The following is a 24,437-nucleotide window of genomic DNA, read 5'->3' as shown; positions in this document are numbered from 1 at the left end:
GTGAAAATGCATGTGCTTCAAATTGGACATAAGATCATGACCCTAAAATAAGGGGTGAAAACACATTTGCACATGGCTATGAACATCTGAATCTTATGACAAAAGTAGGGGCTAGCTGATCTACATTCTCACTTAAGTAGTTTGATATTGTCTTTGATTTTAAGACTATATATTTAAAAAATTACATTGGATGGAAAGAGAAATTCATAGAAATGTGACCACTCAGGCAGCAGTGCTTGGGCGATTATTTTTTTAATAGTTTAGATTTCCTGAAAATCAGGCATGGTTGTGCAGACTTTTTTAATTGTTAAACATTTAAGGAATACTAAAAACATGGCACCACTCAAATTCATTTTACAAAACAATATTTTCCCAAGATATTTTATTTATATTTTAGAAGTTTATTAAAGTGGCAGCAAAATTGACCTCATAGAAATGTAACATGTTTGACTGGATAAAGTGAATTGCCTTCTGAGTCCTTCTAATATCATTTCAATTCATTTGTACCATTGAAATTTGAATAAACTTGGCTGCGATATGATGTTGAATTGGATTACAGGTAGTGGAATTAAATTAAAAGCAAAAATCCAAATCCTTGCTTGAGTATACAAAACATGTTAAAAACACAAGTACAGTATTCTGGGGCCCACTGTTTTCCATAATGTGAAGAAAGTTAAACTTCATGAAACTTTATTTTTGAAATGAAGCTTTTAATCTTAAGTGTTGACGCTGTGGTTAAACTATAACGTACAGATGAAGTACACATGAAGTATACATGAGGTACTGTGGAATCATTCAGTCTCAAATTTAATTTGGGAGAGATTCCAAATTTGACCACGACTTGTGCACACCCTTTGTTATTCGTACACACCGCCCTCCGCTCCTGTCTCTGACCCAGCGACACAACCTGCTCGCCGAACGGATCGTACGTTTATTCAGTTCAGTTGTTTATCAATGCGTGTGTAGAAAATCGTCCTTGATGCTGAGCCCCAGTAGATAGCACTCACCTGAACCATTTCAGCCTCTCGATGAGACGAGGAGTCGCCGTGTTCCTACATTAAGTAGCGAACACTTGTGTGTTGTCATGTGTCTTGGTCTCTCTTTCACCTGCTTCATCTTCTGCTTTACTACACATCTCCTGTCTTAAAACCCAGATGTGCTTGTGTGTCGGCCGGCTCAACGTCACTGTAACTTGTGCCAGCTACTATCCACCGACCAAAGTGTTGATGCCAGTTCTCTCTCTTTTTGTGTTTGTCAGACTTCCTCCCTCCTCTCTTGGTCATAATCTTTTCTCCTTCTCTGCTCCGCTCGCTCCTAATCCGCTTCACAGCCGTGAAAACTCTCCATGGAAGAGAGATGACCCGTTGTAATGGGTCCAACCCACCAACCAGGCACACACACACAGATCCCTGATCAGGCAAATGCAACCGTCAGACCATCCAAGTCCACGCTAGGATTGTCAGGATGAAATAGAAAATTGAATCAAACTGTAATTCACTTTTCAAAACCAAATGTTTTTATGTATCGCCAGTGAAAGCACCAAGTGGAGAAAACACGCTGTGATCATCAGAACCATGGGAAAACATGAAAGAATCGATAAGAAACTAGCATGAGTATTGTTGTCCTCAGTTTCTGGTTCTTGTTTAGTGAGGTTTTGGTGGCGAAACACTTAGAACACTGCTCAGACAAGATGAACTATTTATGGACCATTGACAGATGTGAGACAGAAGGCAACCACAACATTGAAAGGCAAAGTTGCAACTATCTTAAAGTGAATTTTGCATTGTATATTGATGCATCAGGCTTTTAACTGAAGCACATGTCCTCACTTCCATGGCATATCTTGACACCATGTATCTAAAGCACCGCAATCTGCCGTGCGTTTCAGTCACGGTCACTTTGGCGGCACCTTCCGTAAGGAGGAATGCCACATAAAGGCCTATACGATATGTGTGTGCCAACCTCTCCTGAAACTGCGTCAATGTGGAGGGCAGTGTAGGTCATAAAAGTCACTTGAAGAGAATCACTATGTGAGGTCTTGGGAGTCACATCACCACTATCCCCCCACCTGACTCTGGGACCCAATGAGATGGGGCCAGAGGTTGGGATGTGGCGCAGCAATGGGTGACGCAAAGTAGAGCAACCTGGCTAAAGTTTTCATAACTCTACAGTCATTTCAGAGAAACTCTGTGGCATAGTAAACATTCTTTTGTGTTTTAAATATTAATGCAGCTTTAATGTGCTGTATTCTCATTAAAAATACATGTGTGCTTCATTTTAATCAGCATTTTAGTCCTTTAAGACCAAATGTGGCGCTTCAATGGATACTCCCCCCTCCCCACACACACACACACAAAATGCTTGGACACATATTTGAGGAGCTGTCTGTCAGAGGATGCCCACCATCGGCCGAACACAGACTGCGGGTTAGTTACCAGGCTCGCCACATAGTGATGCGGCAGAAGCTGCCACTCTGATCGGGCGTCAACAGATGGCCTGACCAGTCCCTGGACAGGTCTGTGAGATGGAGGGAGGCAAGAACGAGGGAGTTAAAAGGGGGACAAGGGAAAGTGGCAGGGGGTTGGCACCCTCTTAGGAGGACTAGGGGGGTGGCGTGGTGTGGAAGAGGGAGGGAGGAGACATATGTCCACAGCCCTGGCTGCTGCTGACAAACTGCTTCTCTTGGCTGTCCGTCACTCATGGACCAAACTTTACGCCACACTGGAGGACTTTGCTCTGAATTCTGATTCCAACTTGCCTCACTATATTTCGCCTTCCAGATATCTATTAAAAAACACAGATTTGAAGTAATTTTCATTTAAAATGATGATGTGTGACTTAAAGTGTAACGTGAAAAAGATGGGCCAGGTATTTTAGAAGAATGCAACACTGCCCCTTAGGAGTAGCTTGCATTTGAACCCTGCAAAATTAAAATAATAAAGAAACTACCAACTTTTCTCACGATTTCTCTTGCATTCCATGCTGTCAATTACTGTATCAACGCACTACTGACTGAATGAAATTCTTCTCAGCTAGCTCATATACTTCATTTTCAAGATGTAGGTTAGGGTCCGGATGGATCAAGATTCTGGAAAATAGACAGGTGACACTCTGAATAGGGCTGAAACTCTCCGTCAGTCAAACATTGGACGATGATACTGTAGTGTGGAACATCTCAGTGTCTAAACATTTGATGTTTTGTCAATGGATGAGCGTGTTAAGCAAAACAAAAACAGATTTCAGTGAAATGGGGGTGATATTCATAAAGGCACAAGGAGAAGGCCATCGCAGTTTTGATCTGTTCTGGATTTAGCGGAAGTCAACTTTCATGTGGAACGCTAGTGCCACCTGGTGTCCGACCGAACTTAATTGAATGTAAAAGATATCAATGATATTTCAGATCCTAAAAAGTACCTCATTAAATAGATAAAATAAATGGATATTAATATTGGGTGAAAAGCACCCAGATGTGGGTGGAAGGTTTGTTAGTTGAAAACAGAAAGGAGTGGAGAGCATTCATAAAGAATAACAAGTTTGTGCTGCTGATCAGTTTGTTAGGAAGCAGTTGAAAAGTGAAACTGCAGTTCTGCCCTGATGACCAGATGAGGCAGGTTTATCAGCCTGAGAGCGCTGCAGCAGATAACCAGATGGTGATGGAGGAGAGGAGGGCGGCGGTGTTCAGGGCACAGTCCTGGAATCCGACATGTTCAGTTGTGTAGAATGAGACTATTTTCTGTTATGGATAGATGAGGTGAATGCACAGGGAGAGCGCAGAGGACTGATGTGTGTGAGCAGCCTGCTAGTCTTTTGTTGACTTGCTGTTCAGGTCAGGATCACAGATTTGATGAATGTGAGTGGAAGAGATGAAACCAAAACCATGCGGCGTGTCAGAGCTCCGACACTGTAATTAGTGATGGTCAGGAGCTGATAAATGGTCCTCAGACACCAGCGAGTGTTGAGAGCTTCATCTATTCAGAGTCAGCAGAGTTTTTCGTGGGGTGTTATATACAAGAGACAGTCCTTTTCTCTCCGCTCCATCTGCGCCCTGAAGACCCACGCGCCTCCACAATGAGGTGACCATGTCGGTGCCTGAGCCGGAGCAGAGGGACAAAAAGTGCCCGAGTGAATCACAAGACGAGGAGGTGGGGTGAGGGTGGAGGAGAGGGGAGGGGCTGAGCACATTAACAAGCTATAATCTCAACTGCCTTATCCATAATGCATTGTGTGGGCCAATTTACATGGTGCTGGTCCCTCTGGGAGAGAGAAGATCATCCATCACGTTACTTTATTAGCTCCCTCGCACTCTCTCACAGATGCACACACTGGCACGCGCACACACACGCCTGCGCTCAAACACTCACACACACACAGTCATTATTTATCTCCTCCTTCCCTCCGGTTTGTGGGGCTGTTTTGTCATTGTTGTTGTTTCAAACTGCTGCTGCCTCAATAAAACAACTCCAGGCCACGTCACGCTGGGCAGACTGTGACTGACAGCAAGGGATTTTGCTTTGGAACATCGACTCTGCAAAGTTTCAGCTGGACTCAAAGCACTAAGGAAGAAACTGAGATGAAAAGCCAAATAACGGTTGCGGATCATACGTTTCTGTTTGGAATTATGGATCAATATGTTCCTTAGAAGGAACGTAAAATCAAATGGTGATTCAGTCTGGCTTTACTGGGACTAATTTGTCTGAGTAAATGTGCTAAATTAGGAATAAACAAAGCACCATGACAAATAGTTGAAATCAACAAAAGAACCGACAAGAAAAGTTTTGTTTTTTTAATTTTTTTTCAAATGAAGAGAATCTCGCATTTAAACTATACAAGAAAGCATGTATAGGTCTGGAACAAAAACTAGCTGCTTTACATATTAAAGGCGAAATAATGTGTTCAGAGGAAAAAATACTTAAATAAAGGGGATTAATTTCTCCAGAAAGAAAGAAACAGAATATTGAAAATTGAATTGAAAATCAATGAGTTAAATGGCAAATTAAAAACACAGTTTTAAGTGTAGCAAAAGTGTGTGTGTACACTAGATGTGACTTTACTGTTTTTTTTATGACATGCTTTTTCCCCCCATACTGATGTAAACATTTTGAACATTTCTGCACATTATTGTTGTTTTTTTTAAGTACATTTCATTTGTGTTCTGATGCTCGTTTTTCTGTCTCTATTTCTGCACTTTCCTCTTATGTCTTTAACTGTTAAATCATTATTAAATGAAATTTCACCGGCAGCGTAGTCTAATCTAATCTAATACATGTAGAGGACCAAAGTGTAGTTAATGCTAAGATCCCAACAAACACAGACACATACAGACACTCCCAGTGTCATTTTTAATGTCCTTTATCAAGTAAAGTACTTCATTTTATTTCCAGTAAGTTATTTGTACAGCACTTTGGTCAACACCTGCTGTTCTTAAACCCACTACACAGATCACACAGACAGCGACAGCGGTCCGTCAGCATCAGTGGATAAAAAGCAGCCATTACAATCATATATGGAGCCTCAGCACCGGGCGCCGTACCGTACCATTAGTATCACAAATAAGTAATAATTTGCTAATGACAACATTATGTTGAGTCAGTTTAGGGGCAATTAAAGTGAGTGATATTTACATACGCCTAATGAATCACCCGGCGTGGCAGTTCAGCCGCGCGCTAATGAATATTCATCCAGGCATTTCTCCCCAGCGCGCTGCAGTTTATAAACTGAATTATGGCTGATTTGCCCTTTTAAAAAATGAACATGGCCGCATCTCCCACAAGGAGGCGGCGAACAATAACGTCTGATTATAAAAATGTTTTACTGCTCGACTGCCGGTGAGGAGACGGCAGCAGGGTGGTTAAGTCTCAGGGAGGAAGAGGACCTCCCGAATGATTCCCGGTTCTCCGTCACGGCGGTTTGTGTAGTAGCAGAGGTCAAAGGTCAAGCCTCCATTTTCACAGCTATGCTTGTGCTCACCTTCAATAGTGTGTGTGTGTGTGTCAGGTGCAGGATCAACAGGCCGCATCAGTGTGTATTCAAGAGTGAATTCATGTTTATCATGCAAATGTGCGGCTCTGTAGCAGGTGTCGGCAAACACAGACACACACATACACTTGGACCCTCGCAGTTAATGACAAATGTGCTCCCAGTTTAGAGCTGATTTATGCCGCTGTAATTAATGTGCGGTGGTGATTAGTCACTACAAACACAATAACTATTTGATGACTCCCAAATTTGGGTTTCTTTTGGTTTCTTTTGCAGCTCTGTGTTGCCACAAATGACAGAGTGAGAAATGACACACACACGTCTGATATCTTTTGCTTCAATTACGGGACATTAAACGTTGCAAGTCAAGAGGGACATCTTTTTTTTTTTTGTTTTTTGTTTTTTTTTTCTTACACCTACATGGACCAAGGGTGCAACACTGACGTTTTCGTTTGTAAGGCAAATCTCAGTTCAATATTGAGTCAATATTGACTGTATTACTGTAGATGTGATCTGAACATTGTCATGTATGAGTTTTTTTTTAATGCATAATAATGTCATAAAAATGAATCGGATGAAAGCGGACTTCATTCTTCTCCTGCTTGAAGTCTCGCACACTGGGGCGGCTCTTTATGTTGTTCTTTACTACCATCTTGTGGCCATTACATGAACCGTTTCACATACAAGTACCGATGGCAAAAATACAGGCAAGATTGGAAGGAGCATATATACAGTTACAATTACAAATTTTATTAATTCATTAAAATTATTATTAATTGTTTTAATAAATTATTACATTATGGATTATTCCACTGTGCGTTTTTCATCAATAAAATATAATTTTGTTTTAATTTACTATACACACAATGCGTTTAGTTATGTGTTTATGAAGTCATGAAAGACCCACACACTAGAGGAACTACACATAAAATATAAACAGATGAACAAGTGCGAGCAAATTTCACTTGGTTCCGTTTTAGAAACAAATTATCTCTTCAGTTCCAGCATCAGTCCAGCATTGCTACTTCACATTTTAATAAACGAAGCTAACATAAATGACTGATGTCTGTGGTAGTTTGGGGAGTTTAAGGTCAGGGAAGGGCAGAACCCCATCACTGTCTATGTGAGTCTGGACAGTGTAGACCTTCATGGAAGCAGCACACTCCAGCACTGAGCTGTGGATGATTCCCAGTCGGGCCTGCTCCTGGTGCTCTGCTCCCATCTCTCTGCCCAGGTAGATGTCTTGGATCTGGGGCGAGGAGCTGTCCTCAGATGGATCACCACTGTGTCTGCTCGCTCCTTCATTCACTTCCAAGTAGGTGTTTGAGTCCAGATGAGCCTTGTTATCGGAGTCTCTGTTCTTTTTGGACTCCAGCTGCAGGTGAAGGACACTCAGCCTCTCCAAGTGCTGCACAGCAAAGTGTCCCTCCAGGACAACTGATCTGTAGGAGTCTCTGGGTGGACCACAGTGGACCAGCGACAGGTGCCTCACCTCAGAGTTGTTCAGCAGTCGAGCTGCGTTCAAAGGCGACGTGTACCAAACTGTCAAGCGCCTCATCCTGAAGACAGGAGAGGAGTGGGACTGTGGACGTTGCAGCATGGAGAGAGTGATATCCTTACATCTGCACTCGGTCAGAGAGGAAATGCTGCAGGGCGGAGGTTCCTGAGTGCAGGAGTAGTAGAAGAAACTGTTGTGGGTCACGTAGGTCAAACGCATGTCTGAGCGCTGCAGAGCCACGCAGACACACAGCAGGATGCAAAGCAGCGGAACAGGGGGCCTGATGGTGGCCATCGCTGTTGAAGTCGAGGTCACATGGTTGGCAGTTTGAGGGACTCCATGTTCTGTCTTAGAGACCTGGGAGGAGGAGATGAACAGCTTTAGACTTTCATTCAAGATCATATATATATATATATATATATATATATATATATATATATATATATATATATATATATATATATATATATATATATATATATATATATATATATATATATATATATATATATATATATATATACACTCTTCCCGACCAACTCAAGCTGCTGTAGCTCTTTACTTTTAATCTTAAACTCAGAGGGGAAGTTGAACATTTGATGGCGTTCATTATTCACGCTTCTATATACAGGATACTGAGACAGGCATTCAAATAAACAATTCACAATTGAATAAGCAATTGAAACAATTAACCAAGTTGTAAAAAATGATCACGATTTGTCTTATGAATTATGAATTACGACACAAATGAATGTAATACTTCCTCTCAGTTCTCCCGCACGTTGCTTTCAGTGCAGTCTTCTATTTAACCACTAGATGTCAGCAGGTGTGTCTAATGTGCTACACAGTGAGACGTAAACAACTCCTGAAAAGTCGCTGTGTGTCAGTACATCGAGCTCAGTGGTGGGAAATTCAATTAAATCTTAGCAACTATCTTCACAACTTGTATTTGTAAGTGCTGAAGAAAGTAAAAAAGACGTGGTTTAAATATAATTTTAACGTAGGCACACGTCTAATTAAATGTATATTGATTACTGTATGTTTTAGGTACCGTTTATTCATGTAGTTAGTTTAGAAACAAGTTGTGTATTAGCTAAAAATGATCCATCTGATATGGACAACAATGGAAAATGTGTTGAATTCATTAATGCTGCCAAAAGGCACAATATTTTAAAGCAAACATATCGTATTGTAAATGCCATACCTTCCATTATTCCAAAACGTGTCAATAAATATCTGGGACAAAAGGATGAGTGGAGGAAAAACACCGAAAACTCAAGGTTCAAAACCAAAAGTGAAATTCAAATTAAAAGCAGGGGATTGATCCTCAAATCATAGCAATGATACATTTTACAGTAGAAAATACAAATATCTTTATACTCAAAATGAGTTACTGCAAGACAATTACAGTATTTCAATACAAACTTGGAAATATCAGAATGTATTACAAACACATTTGGGAAGTCTTTGTCCTCGTGTGTCCTTGTACACTATGGTCATCTCAAAGCAAATCTCTTATCACTGCTTTTTCCCCTCCCACTGTGGCGTTCATCTATCCCCCGGAAGCTCTTCTTAATGTAAATGATAACATGAAAACATTTATTGGGTGGCCTAAATCAGACTGACAAGTTCATCAAAACTCAAAAGCGTTTTCCAGTCAAATGTAAGCGCATCCTTCAAAGTTTCCAGCTGGAACTGAACACACAAAAGAAGGGGCTATAATTTCGCTAAAACGGTTCTAGTCCAAGGAAAACATTGTTTTATGTCCCAGCTTTCATGAAAGCCTGCAGACTTCCTGATTTGGCAGTAATAGTAGAGGAGACACTCTGGTTTGCCTGGACACAGCTGACCGCTACATTCCTCTTCTGGCCTTGAATAAAAAATACACTGTGAGAACTGAAAGCAAACAAATTATTTTGGGCGTTCCCAACTTCCCAGCAATAGATGTGATCATCAGATGTGACGCAATAGCATGGTGTCCCTGGACAATACATTGCACAACATATGAAATATCGATTCAGCCATCAACAACAGGTGAGCATTAATGCAGAAGGTTAAAGGTCAATGGACTTTTTGGGTCCAGGATCAAGAGGAAGTTCTCTGTTAGTACAAAAAATTCCAACTTGAAGACTTGAGACATACAGAAGAACATCTGTGGGCTTAGTTACTCTTCCATTGCTGTCAAGCCAGTGTTTCAATCCCACTTCCTGAATGTTATATAATGTCCACAAAAATAACAAAGGTTTTCATGTGATTAGCAAATGGAAGAATTTATATGTACAGCAAATGTGGAGCCATGTTTAAACTGCGCGAATCAAAAATAGTTTTGGTGAAACACTGTGAAGATTTTAGACAAACAGTTAACACCATGCAACACTATTTATTCAGTAACAGAGTACTTATGGAACTCATACAAACATTAGCCCACAGAAAGTTCATTACAAGGTCACAAGAGTCTTTCTATTACATAACAGACAGAAAAACCATTAATGCTGAAACTATTTGAATGCAATAAGACGATAAGCTCGAGGAACGGAGGCTGAATTATAATCCTTAGTTTGAAAATCGAGAGAAGTTCTGGCAGGAAACTCACCTCTGGTAAGCGTTGAAAAGCTGAATGTGTCAGTATGAGGCTGCGATGGGAAGGGAAATCACATTTCCAGTCGACGTCAGGATGTGGGATGTTTCCACAGGGAAAGCTGTGACTCACATTCAAGCTGGAAGGGTTTGTGTGGTGTTCAGAGAGGGCTCTAACATGCTTGTTAAAAATGTTTTTTTTTTTCAAGATTCATGTTGTATGCAGTGGAGTATTGAGAGCACTGCTTGAATAAAGATCATAATTAATTCTTAACTGTTTCTGTTAAGGCAGATTAGGGCAATGAACTCACTGGTGTCACAAGGAAAAAAAAAATTCAGTTACAACTATATATATATATATATATATATATATATATATATATATATATATATATATATATATATATATAGTTGTAACTGAAATTGAGAAAATGTCACAAGTGAGCAAAATGAGTTTTCACCACAGTGAATATATATATATATATATATATATATCTCGAAAAGCTCACTTGAAATCAATTGACCATCTGACTGAGCTGAAGCCCACTCGTTTACAGGAAACCGTGGTTGGATGTGAATGGGCGTGTCTGTTTGAACTCGGGAAAACCGGTAGTTTCCGTGGAGGTCAAGTGACTTTTTTTTTGTCAGTATTATATAATCAGGTTTTCATATTTATTACATACATACATATATATGAATCCATGGCTGACCATATGCCGCAGTGTTCGAACGGAGTAAGTGAAACAAATCCGGTCATTCACTTTGAATTTCGATTTTCCAACGTTCCGTGAATCCCACACCATGTGGTCTGCAGTTCCTTCTATTTGAGCGAGCAGAACGTTTGGTTTCGAATCATTTCGACTAAGGGTTGCTGACATAACTGGGATCTGCAAACACTAAATAGTATTGTTTAAACAGAAACTATGCAACGTTTTCATGACATTTTTTGCTTCGTGTCGATCCTGGCAATTTGAAGTTGAAACGATTCATTCCGAGTTTAACAAGCTGAGTCGTTTGGAACCGCACACGGGCGTGGATCCGTGCGTACTGAGGTGGGCGATCGAACGGGAGACTGTTGGGATCAAGTGCAGACGCGTTTGTCGCAGGAGGTGGTTTTCACGCGCAGTTGTCGACTGCCGCACTTCGACAGCACTGATCAACAGTCCGGTATGAGCGTGACAGCCGCCGTCCTTGCTGCGGTTCTCCTGTGGCAGCAAGTGCAAGCAGCAACCGGTAAGGACTCGTCCATTTCTGGCGTTAACTGCGCTTGTACACATGTTTTATGGCTATAACTAACGTATTATCACCATTTCACAATGTATGTTGTGGTATTATCATCCGAATGAATGTGGTCCTCTCCACGAAAACCATTTGGGATGACTCATGCTAGCCCTGCCTGCTAGCTCCCAACAAAAGTGGTGTGTGTGGATGGTCATATTTGTGTTTCTGGAGGCAGATCATTGAGGTAACAACATTCTCTCCGGACTCAGCTGTATTGTGACGGCGGAGGCGCATATACCAAGACAAAATAAACAAGAGCAGCTGAGTCAGAACAAGAACTTGTAATACATCTGATGACGACGCTCTTGTTCCTTCCCTTTTGGTCGTTGTCTGGCAATAGTTGTTGTTGGTTTAATCAGGTGGTGTCATTCGAATCTGCAGAATTTACCGAACAACAGGCTGTAGTTTACCTCAAAACATCTTGCGCTCATGTCGTGTCACTGTATGGCGCTGTGCTAATACAGTTTCACTTGTGATGACAGTGGCAAGATATCAACTGCTTTTTGCAACATTGATCTGCTTTCACTATTTCTTTGTTGCCTGGCCGTCACATTTGACTACAGATAAAGGGAGTGCCTGTGTGTTTGAATATAAAAGACATGTGAAAGCCGGCATTTAAAAGATTTCGAGTGAAAGAAATATCCCATGCAAGGATATTGTGCATTTACCAAAATGCAACAATGTTTATTTGTCTGCTCAGATGAGTTCAAGGCTGCTGTGAAAGCGTGAACGAGAGATGGTGATGCACCCCAATACAACATCTATCATTTTATTTCTTCCACTGTTGGAGTCACAGAGGACAACAAAATGCTAAAAAGAATATTTCAGAGCGAAAATTGATGAGTCCACATTCTTGTTTGGTCTCACTTTTGTTTTTTATGACTGGCACCGTTTCTTATTCGTATACTGAATTGAAAGTTGTTTAGAGTGAATGTAGAATATTCCTTGTGATGAAATGGGTTGTGAAGCATAATCTCCTCAAAACCCCCACAGGAATATTTGCTGTTGATGAAATGTAGAAGTACCACAATACACACTTTGACACTTTCAACCTTTAGTCTTTGAGTACTGATGTCAGTATTCCTTAGAAATGTGTTCGGCGCATTTCATTTCGAACATAGAGACAACTTGGGCATGTGCTTTCCGAGTCCTGCACAGTGTTCTGTATGTTACCATTCTGATTTCCTGCACGCCTGACACCCTCCTGAACATGAAATGCACTCCATGGTTGGCCAACTGACAGTAACAGCAATGGTTGCAACACCGGCTGCTGCGGTAGCCTTCGTCATTACAGATACACATGGTGAGATCATTATCTCGCCGTGTGTACTCTTGAGATAGAAGTAATCTCAGACTGACAAACAGTTCCTTTATAAACCTGGCACACCCCCCAACAAACAATGCACAAGCTTCCCGGTGTTTCCCCCAGGTTTCTGTGTTTGGAGGGGACCTAGTGATCGGTCAATGTCGGCTAGGGTGACCGTTGTAAAAATTGTGAATAAACATTCCAAAACTTTAGCTATTTCCATAATTCACTCTGAGGAATGGAATATTTATGAAATGATATAGGAGCCTTTTAGTTGTCTTTGGACTGTACAGATATATTTCATATATGTTCAACTTAATGATAATGTATTATATTCAAAGTATATATCTAGAAGCTTCACGTACATGAATACTTACACCGTTCCATCCTGATATTGAAGTCAGTCAATTTGAGGACAATTTTATCCTTATTGTTTTTTTTTCCTCAAACTGATCGATGAACCTCATGAATCCGTCACCTGTGAGAATTACATTTTGTCCACATGAGGCCACCGTAGCACTATGGTTGCGCATTGCTTCAACATTAGATTGATGATGTCCTCTGGGGTGGGGGTTGGCGAGCGTAAGCTGCGAAACACTGCATTCTACCTACACTTTAGAACGTGCATCTGAAGAAAGCTGTGGTGGTTGCCATCTTGGGTTGCAGTTCCAGTGTGCTGCTGATAAACCCTGATACATCCGGTGATACGTAACCTTTACCATTTAGATTAGGTCACTTTGCTCTAAGACGTAGATTGGCACACTGAGAGAGAGGCCAGAGTAAAGTTTGTTAGTTTGTTAACTATGTCTATCGCAGCATAACTTCCTTGTAGACTGGGTTGACAGAGGCGGATCGATAGGCTGTTGCTGCAAGCCATGTTCAAAGTATATGTAGACCTGTTTTAGCACCGCAGTTCATCTGTTTCGCTGCAAACATATGTACACTACACTTATATACAAACAACAAGCATATAGACATTTGTTTAATAATTCGGCAACACAACAGAGACAGCAGTGAACACAAAATTCACTCACAAGTCAAGTAGGTACATCGCCACTTCAGAATCAGAAGAAAATCCTTTGGTAGCTCTCAGTTCTCGCCAGGCTGCAAATGCATGACGATTGTCCAGGATCTTGCTCTGCCACTCCATTCTTCTGCCATGATGTAAACAAAGGTGGCTCTGTGGTGTTGCGGTGGGTGTGGAGTTGGGGCAGTGCCTCCGGGCAGCTCGCCCAGAGAAAGTCACATAGTCCAAGAGATTGTTTAACAGAGAGCTGGAGGGTATGACTCTGGGTTTTGGACTGTTCAAACCGAAACCTGTCATCTCAGGAAACATGAAAATAATGTATTAATGTCTAAATGTTACACATTGTTGCTTTAACTCCCTGAAACTCCAATAACATGTGTGACAGTGCGAACAACAAACGTCTCCCCTACAGTCACAAATTCTGCGTCGGGTCCACGTAAGCTCCTTTGTGGGATCAGTGTTTTACTTCTGCATGAACAGTGACAAGAAGAAGCTTCAGGTGAAAATTCTCCTGATGTGAACAATGTCTTCAAGTCCCAGTTGAGAGTCACAGGGGTCATTTACAATTTACATCCCACTGTAGTCCCTCTATGTAGCTCACTTTTGACTATGGCAATGAAATAAATGAATGATTATCATTGTTAACACGCTCTCTCTCTCTCAGTACAGACGCCTTCATACAATTCAAATACAATCCACACATGCCTACGACCATGGCCAGCAGACTTTCTTTTTTTTTTATTCGATGTCTGACACTGCAGCACGTAGCAGCCCGGCATCGCAGTTACAGTTACGGCAGCACAGTATCCCAGCATCTCACTCTCACACAGCCATCTACCACTACAGTATGGTACCTGTAACCCTTGTGTCGGCTATTTTGAATGACATTTGACTTATGTCCAATCTGGATGTGATGTTACTTGTACCTAAATTAACCACAGCTTAGCCCTGTTCCATGTAGCGGGGAGAGCTGGAGCCTATCCCAGTGGTCATTTTGCGACAGGTAGGAATACGTCCTGGACAGGTCACCAGTCTATTGCAGGGCACACACAGACACACACACCTAACCTAACCAATTTAACCTAGTGAGCATGTCTTTGGGAGGAAATCTGATTACGAGGAGAAATGCACTACAGGGAGAACTGGATTCAAGCACTGAACCTTCTTGTTGAGAGGCAGCAGTGCTAACCATTGCTCCACCGTGCTGCCTGTACACAAGTTATCGAAGTCTTCATTTATTTATGACAATTTTGTACATTATTTCTCCATCAAGTTTCACAATGTTTTTTCAATTGGAGCCCACTGAAAGCTTGCGATTTCACCCTTCTGCAGCCAAGGCAGAGTTTGTGGGGATCACTTTTGTGACGGTGTGAGTTTGAGCTGTCTTGATGTGGCTTCTGTCACGTTAGCTGTGAAGTCAAAATGCAAGCAAATATGAGTGGTTGACAAGTCATCGTAACAATCTCTTGAGTGCGTTATGTCAACCAAACACTTGTGTATGTGATAGGCCAGCTTTCCTTCCGTGGTCCTGCACAAAAAGCACAGGCTCCTCTGCCCTCTGGAACTTGTATGAGAAAGCTGCAGAAGTCTGAGCAGGAGCTAGTCATGCTTTAGATGAAGTCATTCCTGGGAATGCAGCTTCATCCGTTTGATTGCTGCAGGCTGACCTTTGGCGCACGGGATGCCTGTTAATAGATCAAAGGAAGTGAGGATTGTTCCACGATTCGTAAGTGTTCAGGTATGATTCAAGATGGAGAATTCTTTCTGCTTTAGTTCTGACCTCAGCCTGACAACATAAGGATATGAGACTACAGAACGACCTCAGTTTTTCACACTGGATTTCTGTTGCTTATTCACTTCTTCAAAATGCCTCTTGAGACCTGGCGACTACAGCATAAGGCGCATATTCATTTCATGTTGGAGGCATTGTTTCCCCTAGAACAATGACTGTTAATGTCACGGGTGGGTTTCACTATCCTGCTGGTCATTCTTCTTCTGAAGGCATTTCCGATTAGGCTCTCCTGGAATTTAAACAGTCTGACCTTGTTTGTCTCCAAAGATCGTCCTCATGACTGGCCGTCTGATAAACTTCTCTTGTCACTCCCAATGGGACACTCAGTGGTAGGGATGGGTGATTCCATGTTTCATGTCTTTTAAAGAACCCTGTAGGATGTTTGGTATTTTTTTAGAAGTCGATGAGAGATTTAAAGTTAGTTGGTGGCTTTTCACACTGCGGGCTCTGTCTCGGGTGGCCTCAGTTCGATTCACCCCCTGCTGTGCAGCCTTGCACCTCTGCGGCTCAGGCAATGTCCCTTTTTTTTCTCCTCAGCTGGGGGCACTCTAAGCAAAATACCTGGATTGTGACCCACGACGAAGCACGTCTCAAGGAAGTGGTCATCAGCCACAGTGCTACAACCTATTTACCACCATCAGGTTGACCACCCTACTTCTGTCAATTATTAGTACTGCGAGTCGTCGTCTATTTCAGAACTGAACTGATGACGGAGCTCCGCCACGGCTGTAACAGAATGTGGCATTTCACAGCCAAAACTAAACATGAAGGAGTGTTTACATATTTACAGAGGAAACAAGCTATATAATACGGAGTGTCTTGATTTATCCATGCTGCTTTCACAACACCTTGAACACAGTGAGAGAGATTCCTGACGATCGTGAAGATTTTAGTCCAGATTCAGACGTCAGGACTCATCAATGTATAGTCTGGTGGTCTTCAGTAACTTGGGAAAAACCAGCGTCTCGCCTCTTCACAGTCCTCCTCATGTAGACAGCTGCGCTGCAGCCACATCACACCAGTGAAAACAGTTACTGTAGATCGCAGCATTATTCATTTAAGCAAATCTGTCAGTCAATAAAATCAGGTGTTTATCAGCCTAATGTAGTCGAAAACACGTGAGTTATCAAACACCCACACACATTGCGAGTCCCGGACCGCTGCGCTGCGCGGCGCTCCCGTCCCCGAGCACAATTTTCCTGCAGCTCCCGGCTGCACACCTCACTCACCCATACCATTACACATACAGTAAAGTTACTTTGAGTTTTTGTTTTTATTATTATTTTGTATACATATACTGTATATTGTTATTTGAACGACATTGCTCTGTACGTTTTTCTTGTACATGGGTGATGGTCTGAAGTTTCACTGCAGTACAAACAGAATGGGGGAAAAAAAAAAAAGTCATCAACTGACATTCAAAAAGGTTGCGCTGCCATAAAGTAGTATCGGTTTTGTGGTGTCCAGCGGCCATTCCATGAGAACGAGTACTCAAGCCCAGTATCGGGCCAATACCTGATACCGGTAATTGGTGTATATTAGAAGATTTTTTTCGGTCTGCCGGCAGCTTCAAAAGTCGCTATGCTAGGCATTAAGGGTTCAAAAAAAAAAAAGAATTTATGGTTCATCAAATGGAATGTTGTGTGCATCTCATGCAAATGAAGGCGTGTTCAGCTAGCATACTAGTCTCCATCTGTTTCTGTCTGTCCTCAGTGCCCCCGCCGTCCAACGTGACCTTGCGATGTGGCAATTTTCGCAACACTGTTCAATGGGTGTACAAGGATTTAACTCCAGGCCTCAGATTCAAGGTGGAGTATGGCCAGATTTTCGGCTCACCCAGGTTTGTTACTTCACATTCTTGGTTCTTCAATCCAAATATTGTTTAACTATGCCTCCTAAATAAAATGTGTTAGACAGTTCACCATGGCTAGCATGTTAGAAACAGGTCTGTTTTTGGATAGATTTATAGAATGACGCAAGATTTAGATTTGTCTCTGTCTTGTGAGCTGTACCGGACAAGTTCTTGAAGCTAGGTTTGACGCTTAAAACCGGTCCCAGTCTCCCACCCAAGTCACAGTGAAGCTGTGCACTACATATGCACTGTCATATAACTTCATCTTGGCTTTCACTAGCCTGTTTTTTAAATTGTCAACTCACATCTATGTGATTGGTCTGTGTGTTGGCAGTGTGCCAGGACCACTGTGGGTGGACCCACCTGACCTTCAAGCCGACGTGTCCTTCCTCTCCGATCCCATCAATGATTATTATGTGACGGTGGCTGCTGTGGTTGGAAACGACCAATCGGACGCTTCACCCCCTGATGGGCTCATCTTCACCTACTCCCAGAACTCAGCTGCCTCAATTAAATGCAAGTAGTGCTTACTGCTTCTGGTAGAGTCCGCAGTGTTGGACCTTCTTCATCTCTACTTCTTCGTAAATTGAGTCCACTGAGCACTCATATTGTTGTCTCTCACCTTTTTTTTCCCCACACACATCCGTGTCCCTGCTCCCGAGGGCTGACCAATACTCTCTTTTGATCCAAACCTTTGTCTGGTCTTGTTCAGGTACTCTGGACCTTCCACCCGTGAAAGTGACTGAACAGCCGGATAGTAAGGTGGCTATCGGCTTCCAGCATCCCTGGCTGTTCTACAAAGAAAAGATGCCATCTAGTTTTAGGTCCCGGGTCGAACAAATGATGGAGGAGTGGCCTGTCTTCAATTACAATGTTGTCAAGCAGGTGAGGTTTTTATTGTCAGAGCTCCGCGGGTCAAACTAACACACGTGTTTAACCCACAGACAGGAATTTCCTTCTCTTACTTTCTCCATCTGGTAACATACGTCTCGCACGTCAACGGTCTGTGTGACGTGTTTCTTCTGCTCATAAAACGACTGCAAAGTGAAAACAAAAGCATCTTCGAACCAGCAACCACATAATGGCAAATATTTTTCTTTGCCACAGGGAAGTGACTATCCCTTCCTGTGTGAAGAGGAAGTGTGCACGGGCGAGCTATCGGTGAACAGCTCTGAGAAGACCCTGTGCCTGGAGATAACGGGGATCCTGGAGAAGATAGAAGTCAGAGGGACTCAAGAGTACTGCGTATCACTGACATCGAGACACGACAACAGTTGAGTGCTTTGTGCGACTCTGTCAAATGGGAACAAGTGGTCTCATTGAAGACATGGGGACGTAGAACTGACGACCTGTGCATGAGGTTCAACATATATTCCTCATGCTGTTAAAGCTCCAGTGATGAGAGAACTCTTTGCAGCATGAAGTGCACAGAGCAGCGTGTTTGGTGTTTGTTTTTTAAACGTACATTTTCCATCTCATTTAGTCTGCTTCATCATGGATGTTTTGGTTATGACACCACACTGTGTAATGTGCTGCACCAGGAGTTGGTGGAAGTTCATATGTGCTTTAACCTGTGTTGTTTGAATCAGTGAAATATTTTTGACCACAATTGATTCACCAGTAAAAATCCCAGCCCCAGATTTTAGACTTCACATATATTTTCCTCCACTGTGTCTCAGGGGGAAGTGTCTTTCCCAGTATGGCCGATAACTGATCAGATACTTCAGTTTTATTGCTTGAATTTACGTGTGATATGACGACTAAGAGCCGCTCACGCAGGAGCTGTCGTGGGTTGTTTGTGCTGTCAAAGCAGTGAATTTCATTACCACTTTATTGATGGGTTTGTGTTTGTGATGGCAACACGATTCTTTCCTAGGCACGACCATCATCGCCGTGGTCTCCGCCCTGGTTGTCTTTGCAGTGGCTGCCATAGTCTTTATAGTGATCCGCAAATTTATCCATCCTTCGAGCTTGACACCACCCACGGTAAGAGTTTGGTTTTCTTTCAGGTTGGTTAGAAGATGTTGTCCAATTTTTCAAAACTTAAACCATTTGAATTGCTAAAGTAAGAATTGATGTTTGGATTCCATATTCATTATGTGCCCGTTCATATTTGTCATAACATGCTTCTTCCTCTTCCTCCATCTGCGAGTCTCTTATCTCTTAATCCATCAGTTTCACAATCTGCTACGTCCGTCCCCACAAACGCCCTTCTTCTGACCTCTGCTGCTTGATGTTGGTATTGCACACAGTTTTCCGGAGCTAATGTATGAGTCTATTGTCTGAGTGTATCAGCTGTCAAAGTTACTCTGTCCTCACCTGGTCATCCATCAGTGTTTTACCTACTTGTGGAAACAAGCGCCGTCCTCGACTAAGAGTGGAAGTGTGTTGAGGGTTGGTTTTGCCATTTATTGAGTCCCTGTTTTGTGCAGATCTTCCAGAGGATTTCAAGTGGGAGTCATGAGGAGTATATGCAGGCCGCTCCAGAAGAGGTGATGGATGTTGCAGTCAAGGTGGACTCCCCAGAAGCTCTGCTGACCGCTCAAGAGTTGCCTGCTGCAGAAGAGCCCTCCTCCTCCCACTTTATTTGCCGACTGCCGATCGGATTGCAGGATAATCATGTGGCGGTCGCTGATGTCAGCGAAGAGGGAGGTCAGCGTGATGATGATGATGGTGATGATGATGATCTTCTTCAGGAGCAGCCGGATATCCCTTCAGCTTACTCACAGAAGAGAAACATGGATGCCATCATCAGCGGCTGCAAGAACGCGGCCGGTAGCTTGGACGAGTTGGAACCAGGCGAGTTGGTAGAAACGTACCGTGACGCGAGTGACTCGCCAAGGCTGTGAGAGCTTGTGGCGGCTGGAGCGGTCGCCGTATTTACGATCGTGCTTCATCACCTTCTGGCCGATGAGCTTCACCATGCAACATGGAGTGTCAAACACCAAACAACAGTTTGGCTGCTTGTCATCACACCACTAAAATGCTGATTTACGCTGAATTTCCTATGTTTTCTTTTTCAAAACGACTTACTTTAATATAATGTTCCAATCATTTGTTTGTTTGGTGGGCTGTGTGGACAGTAGGGGGCGTTCTGAAGCGCTGTATTAAAACCTAACCTGTGGGTGGAAGTGACTTGGGGTGAAGTCAACCAGTGACAGACTCTGTACCTCAGCGTGTGCAAAACTTATTTGATGTTTCTAGCTCACAGAAAAGCGTGATCCCAAAGACAGTGTGTAATTGGGAACTGAACAAGTTGTGTTTGGCAGTATGCGTTTTTGTTGCTCACCAGGACATGCATTCCATGGATCAAGCTCTTGTCATGCTGTGGGTGGGTGAATAGTTACATGTTTATTGCACCTGTTCCTCGAAATGTGAATGAATTCCATGAAACTTCAGTCATGACGGTTGATGCTGAGTCGACCCTTTGTGTATATGACTAACAGACTGATGCTACTGGATTCAGTTTTGTCCCGGCCTCTGTATACTCTGGCCTTGACACGCACTCGACCACGACTCTGGACTTTTCGGCAGTGTTTTGGTGGATGGGACAACATCAGCGTAGGCATGTTGGAGTCGAGAAGTAAATCCTGCTGAAATGAAACCAAAAAGAGACTTTAAAAAGGGATAGATGTATATCTTATAGACGAGAGCATTGTGTTTTTGCATTTGTATAATCTTGTTCTTTTGTAGAGTATCTAGATCAAAAACATTTTTAAGACTTTGGCTGAAAAAGACTGACTTGTCATGTGGTATTATTCCATCGGCCTGTTGCTTGCTGTGATGCAGAGGGATGTTTCACACTCATGTGAGTGCGAAAGTTTGTTGCCAAAAGCTTGAAATGCACCTTGAAAACCCAGTTAAGGAATTTTAAAGCAAATCCAAGAGCCATTTTAAAGACCTGAGTGCTTTGTCCTTGCTCTCTGGCTCCCTCTGCTACTGCCCTGTTTTTAAACCCCAGCGTTAAATGAGCATCATCTTAAGATTCACCTTTTAAACGCTAAGATTACGAATCACTACTGTCGATCTGTGGGAGTGTAGTATTTTAATGGGTGATCGGACGGTACTCGGGTGCTTTTTATTTGTTAGCGAGGAGAACTGCAAGGGCGCTTCAGCTAACACTACACTTAAGCACGGCGGCACCATTGCACTAATGGCTTGGTATATAGCGAATTCATTGGCTGTTTTTTAAAATCGATTCCTAATGTTACGGTTTTATTGTGACTGAAAAAGACCCATTGTTTGTTTGTTTCATTACAAATGGTTTTCTTTCTTCAGAGGTCACTGTTGCGTCACATTAGAGTGTCCTGAAGCTTTTGTTCATGTCTTGTTTCATGAACTTGCACTTATGGTTCAACCAGCACCTTAGATGGAGATGGAAGCACTGATGTAAATATCCTTTTGAAAGAATCACCAAGTGACTTGCCTTTTTTAAGATGATCAACTCATTTGTTTTGTGTTTGTTTTTTTTGTTTTTTTGGGGGGGGGTGAAATAAATTGGAAAGAGGCCTGAAATCTGTCCTGGAACGGAATTGTACCCCGTTACATTTGAAACTCTCAGGTGTCCTCGGGCTTTGTCTGTCCTGCCTCGTGCTGACCAATCGCTTTATGTGTGATTCTTCTTCATCATCATTCGTAGCACGATGATCTCTTCTTGTAAGCTTTGAAAGTCCCATGTGCAGTTGTCCATTCATGCCGTGATCGATCTGTTGCGGGAGTATTAGCGCGGCTGGCTCGTCCGGTTCCTGCTAGTTTCTCTGGTCCAAACACGCCCATGCCATCGGAGGCCTCGGCTCGGCGTAACTCATAGATGTCAGTGTTGCAGCTTCATCTAAAAATCAGAGGCCACCAAACATGGATGGGACTTTCAAGTCTTATTGTGCTTCCTGTTGTCATGAATGAAAACACGAATAAAACGATATTTACATGGACAGTGTGTCTCTGGGTTTCACGTTTTTAACTTCTTCTATTTGGTGTCGATTCTTGTCGGTTTGAACTCAAGCCGACACTGTGGGAAGCTCACGTCACATACGTCTATTTGACCAAATGGAGTTGCAGTGGAATGACAGAAGCGATGACGCATCTCTCCGGAGGGAACAGTACTTTTTCATCTGTGGCACGTGACATACTGGCAGGTCAAAGCAAGAGCTTCCGGTAGCTTAAACAAACCAACTTTGCATTTTAGTTCGCTTTTTAACCTGTGTTTGCTTGCGACAGTAAACCTCTCATGAAACTGACGCGGCTCGTTTGGAGAACATTTCCACTTGAAAGCGTTATAAGTGTTGAACTGAATTCAGTGAGCTCTGGCATTTGCGTCATACACTGCCATCTAGTGGTGGATGCGTGACCACAGGCTCCTACTCGCTTTACTATACCACAGTCAGTGGCAACAACACATGGAAACGTTTGAGCGCCAAATCTAAATGAAATACACAAATATTTATTATTTACAAACTTTGAACGCATCGTCAACAAAGAAAACAACTTGTGTTAAGACTTGACGTGGGAATATCAACCAAATGAAGTCGCTCTTTTTGCGACTTGAATATTTATTGAATAGAAACGCAAGGTGTTAAATGCTGAATCTGTTGGATGAATCAATAGCCTTCACATTTACATTTAATTTGCACAAACTGTCAGTCAAATGTACATAAAGCAGTTACACATATAAGTCAGTATTCTGAACAAGGAGGTCAATACATTGCAATGTTAAATCCTGTCGCAGCTGAATGAATCCAACATTTGGTGTCTGTTCTCAATGGCCACTGGTGTTGATGCCATCTGTCTTTTTATGAATTTGACGTGAATCGTGAGGTAAGTCAATTGATGTCAATACTCACGAAGGAACAAACGGGTCAAACGTCTGTAGAAGTTGCTTCATTCAGACTTTTGCTAGCTTTGCAGTGAGGACAGTACGGTGTGTTTGGCTTCGTCCTGGTCCTTTGTTGCGACTCTCCGGTAACAAATCCACCGTTTCCTCTCAGTTGCAGGATGACTCAGCTCCAGCGTGGCCTACGTGACCTTGATAGCGAGGAAAGAAGCTGATGGTGACATTTGAGTTGGTCCATCTAGTTCCTCCTCGGCCCTCTATGTGAGTCTGTGTGTTACATTTCCTTCCTCTTTGTCGGGTGAGAGTTGTAAGACCTTTCAGTTCTTACCAGCATCCTCTTATTTTAGCATACAATGTGAGGCTGCGCTCGGCGGGATGGCGTGGAGCTCAAACACGATCTTGACAGCAGCAATGTTTCCTGTAAACAATGACAATAGAGGAAGCAGAGATTGTGCAACGCTTCACTTCCAGGAAGACGACTGGCGCTCGTTCCAGTAAGGGGAAGCAGATCACGTGAAAGTCTGAGTCGGTGGGAAATCACCACCCGAGAAAGGAACCCTGCAAACAACTGCAACGATTTCTGGTCCTTCAGTCGGAGTCCATGATGCTCATTTCCAGTGTTCTGAACGTCAACAGAGTGTGATACAGAGTCTGGTGAGGACAAGTGGAGACATCCAAGATCCTCAGTTGAGGCCCCAGAATTATTAATAACTGATCACTGGCTGCACAGAAATAAACATTTCTGCATTCCTAACAGACGATGTCAACTTGGAAGAACTTCTCCGCGACTTTAAATAACTTGAGACCCATAATGCACAGCAACAGTTATAAAACAGGTTGCAAATTTAAATCTTACTAAACGGTCATATTCAGAAACCACCTATTGACACACACACACACACACACACACACACACACACACACACACACACACACATATATATATATATATATATATATATATATTCTAAATAAACAATCCAAACTTTATTCACCAACTCAAACGGACAAATCTGTTTTCACATTGAGGGTCACAGAGATGACCTCGGCATCAGCAGTGCTACAGCCACCATGCTAACATGAGGCCCCTTGGCATCAGGCACTGGAGGTGCTGCTCTACTCAGAGTCTCTGGCAGGTGACATGCATGTTGACAGCCATGAATCCCTGTCATGTGACTTAAGCATGAAGCATTTGCTTCATGAAGAAACTATTCCGTTGCACAATTCAGAAAGTTACAGTGAAGCTCCGGCGGCGAGAAGCGCGTCATCATTGTCTGAATCCTGCTGGCGTCTGGCAA

At 42.6% G+C, this 24,437-nt stretch overlaps 2 protein-coding genes across 2 annotated transcripts; one reads left to right on the top strand and one right to left on the bottom strand.

The window, feature by feature from the left end:
* Positions 1 to 5,083: 5,083 nt before the first annotated feature.
* si:ch73-52p7.1 (uncharacterized protein LOC100321084 homolog) lies at positions 5,084 to 10,104 on the bottom strand. The gene is made up of 2 exons (XM_053875413.1): positions 10,068 to 10,104; positions 5,084 to 7,831 (listed from the first exon to the last, which is right to left on the bottom strand). The coding sequence occupies exon 2, from the start codon at positions 7,766 to 7,768 to the stop codon at positions 7,010 to 7,012; it is 759 nt and encodes a 252-aa protein (XP_053731388.1). The 5' UTR covers positions 7,769 to 7,831; positions 10,068 to 10,104; the 3' UTR covers positions 5,084 to 7,009.
* A 648-nt stretch (positions 10,105 to 10,752) lies between these two features.
* On the top strand, positions 10,753 to 22,235 carry ifngr1l (interferon gamma receptor 1-like). Its single transcript, XM_053874506.1, has 9 exons — positions 10,753 to 10,774; positions 11,215 to 11,284; positions 15,995 to 16,098; positions 17,171 to 17,297; positions 17,644 to 17,825; positions 18,022 to 18,194; positions 18,417 to 18,582; positions 19,186 to 19,295; positions 19,742 to 22,235. Exons 1-9 carry the CDS (start codon positions 10,753 to 10,755, stop codon positions 20,156 to 20,158), a joined length of 1,371 nt encoding a protein of 456 aa, XP_053730481.1. The 3' UTR covers positions 20,159 to 22,235.
* The last annotated feature ends 2,202 nt before the right edge of the window (positions 22,236 to 24,437 follow it).

Source organism: Synchiropus splendidus, chromosome 9 (genome assembly GCF_027744825.2).
Source record: "Synchiropus splendidus isolate RoL2022-P1 chromosome 9, RoL_Sspl_1.0, whole genome shotgun sequence".
In the NCBI taxonomy this organism is placed as follows: Eukaryota; Metazoa; Chordata; class Actinopteri; order Syngnathiformes; family Callionymidae; genus Synchiropus; species Synchiropus splendidus.
Note: the sequence above shows the minus strand (reverse complement) of the source record. Positions and strands in the feature narration are given on the sequence as shown.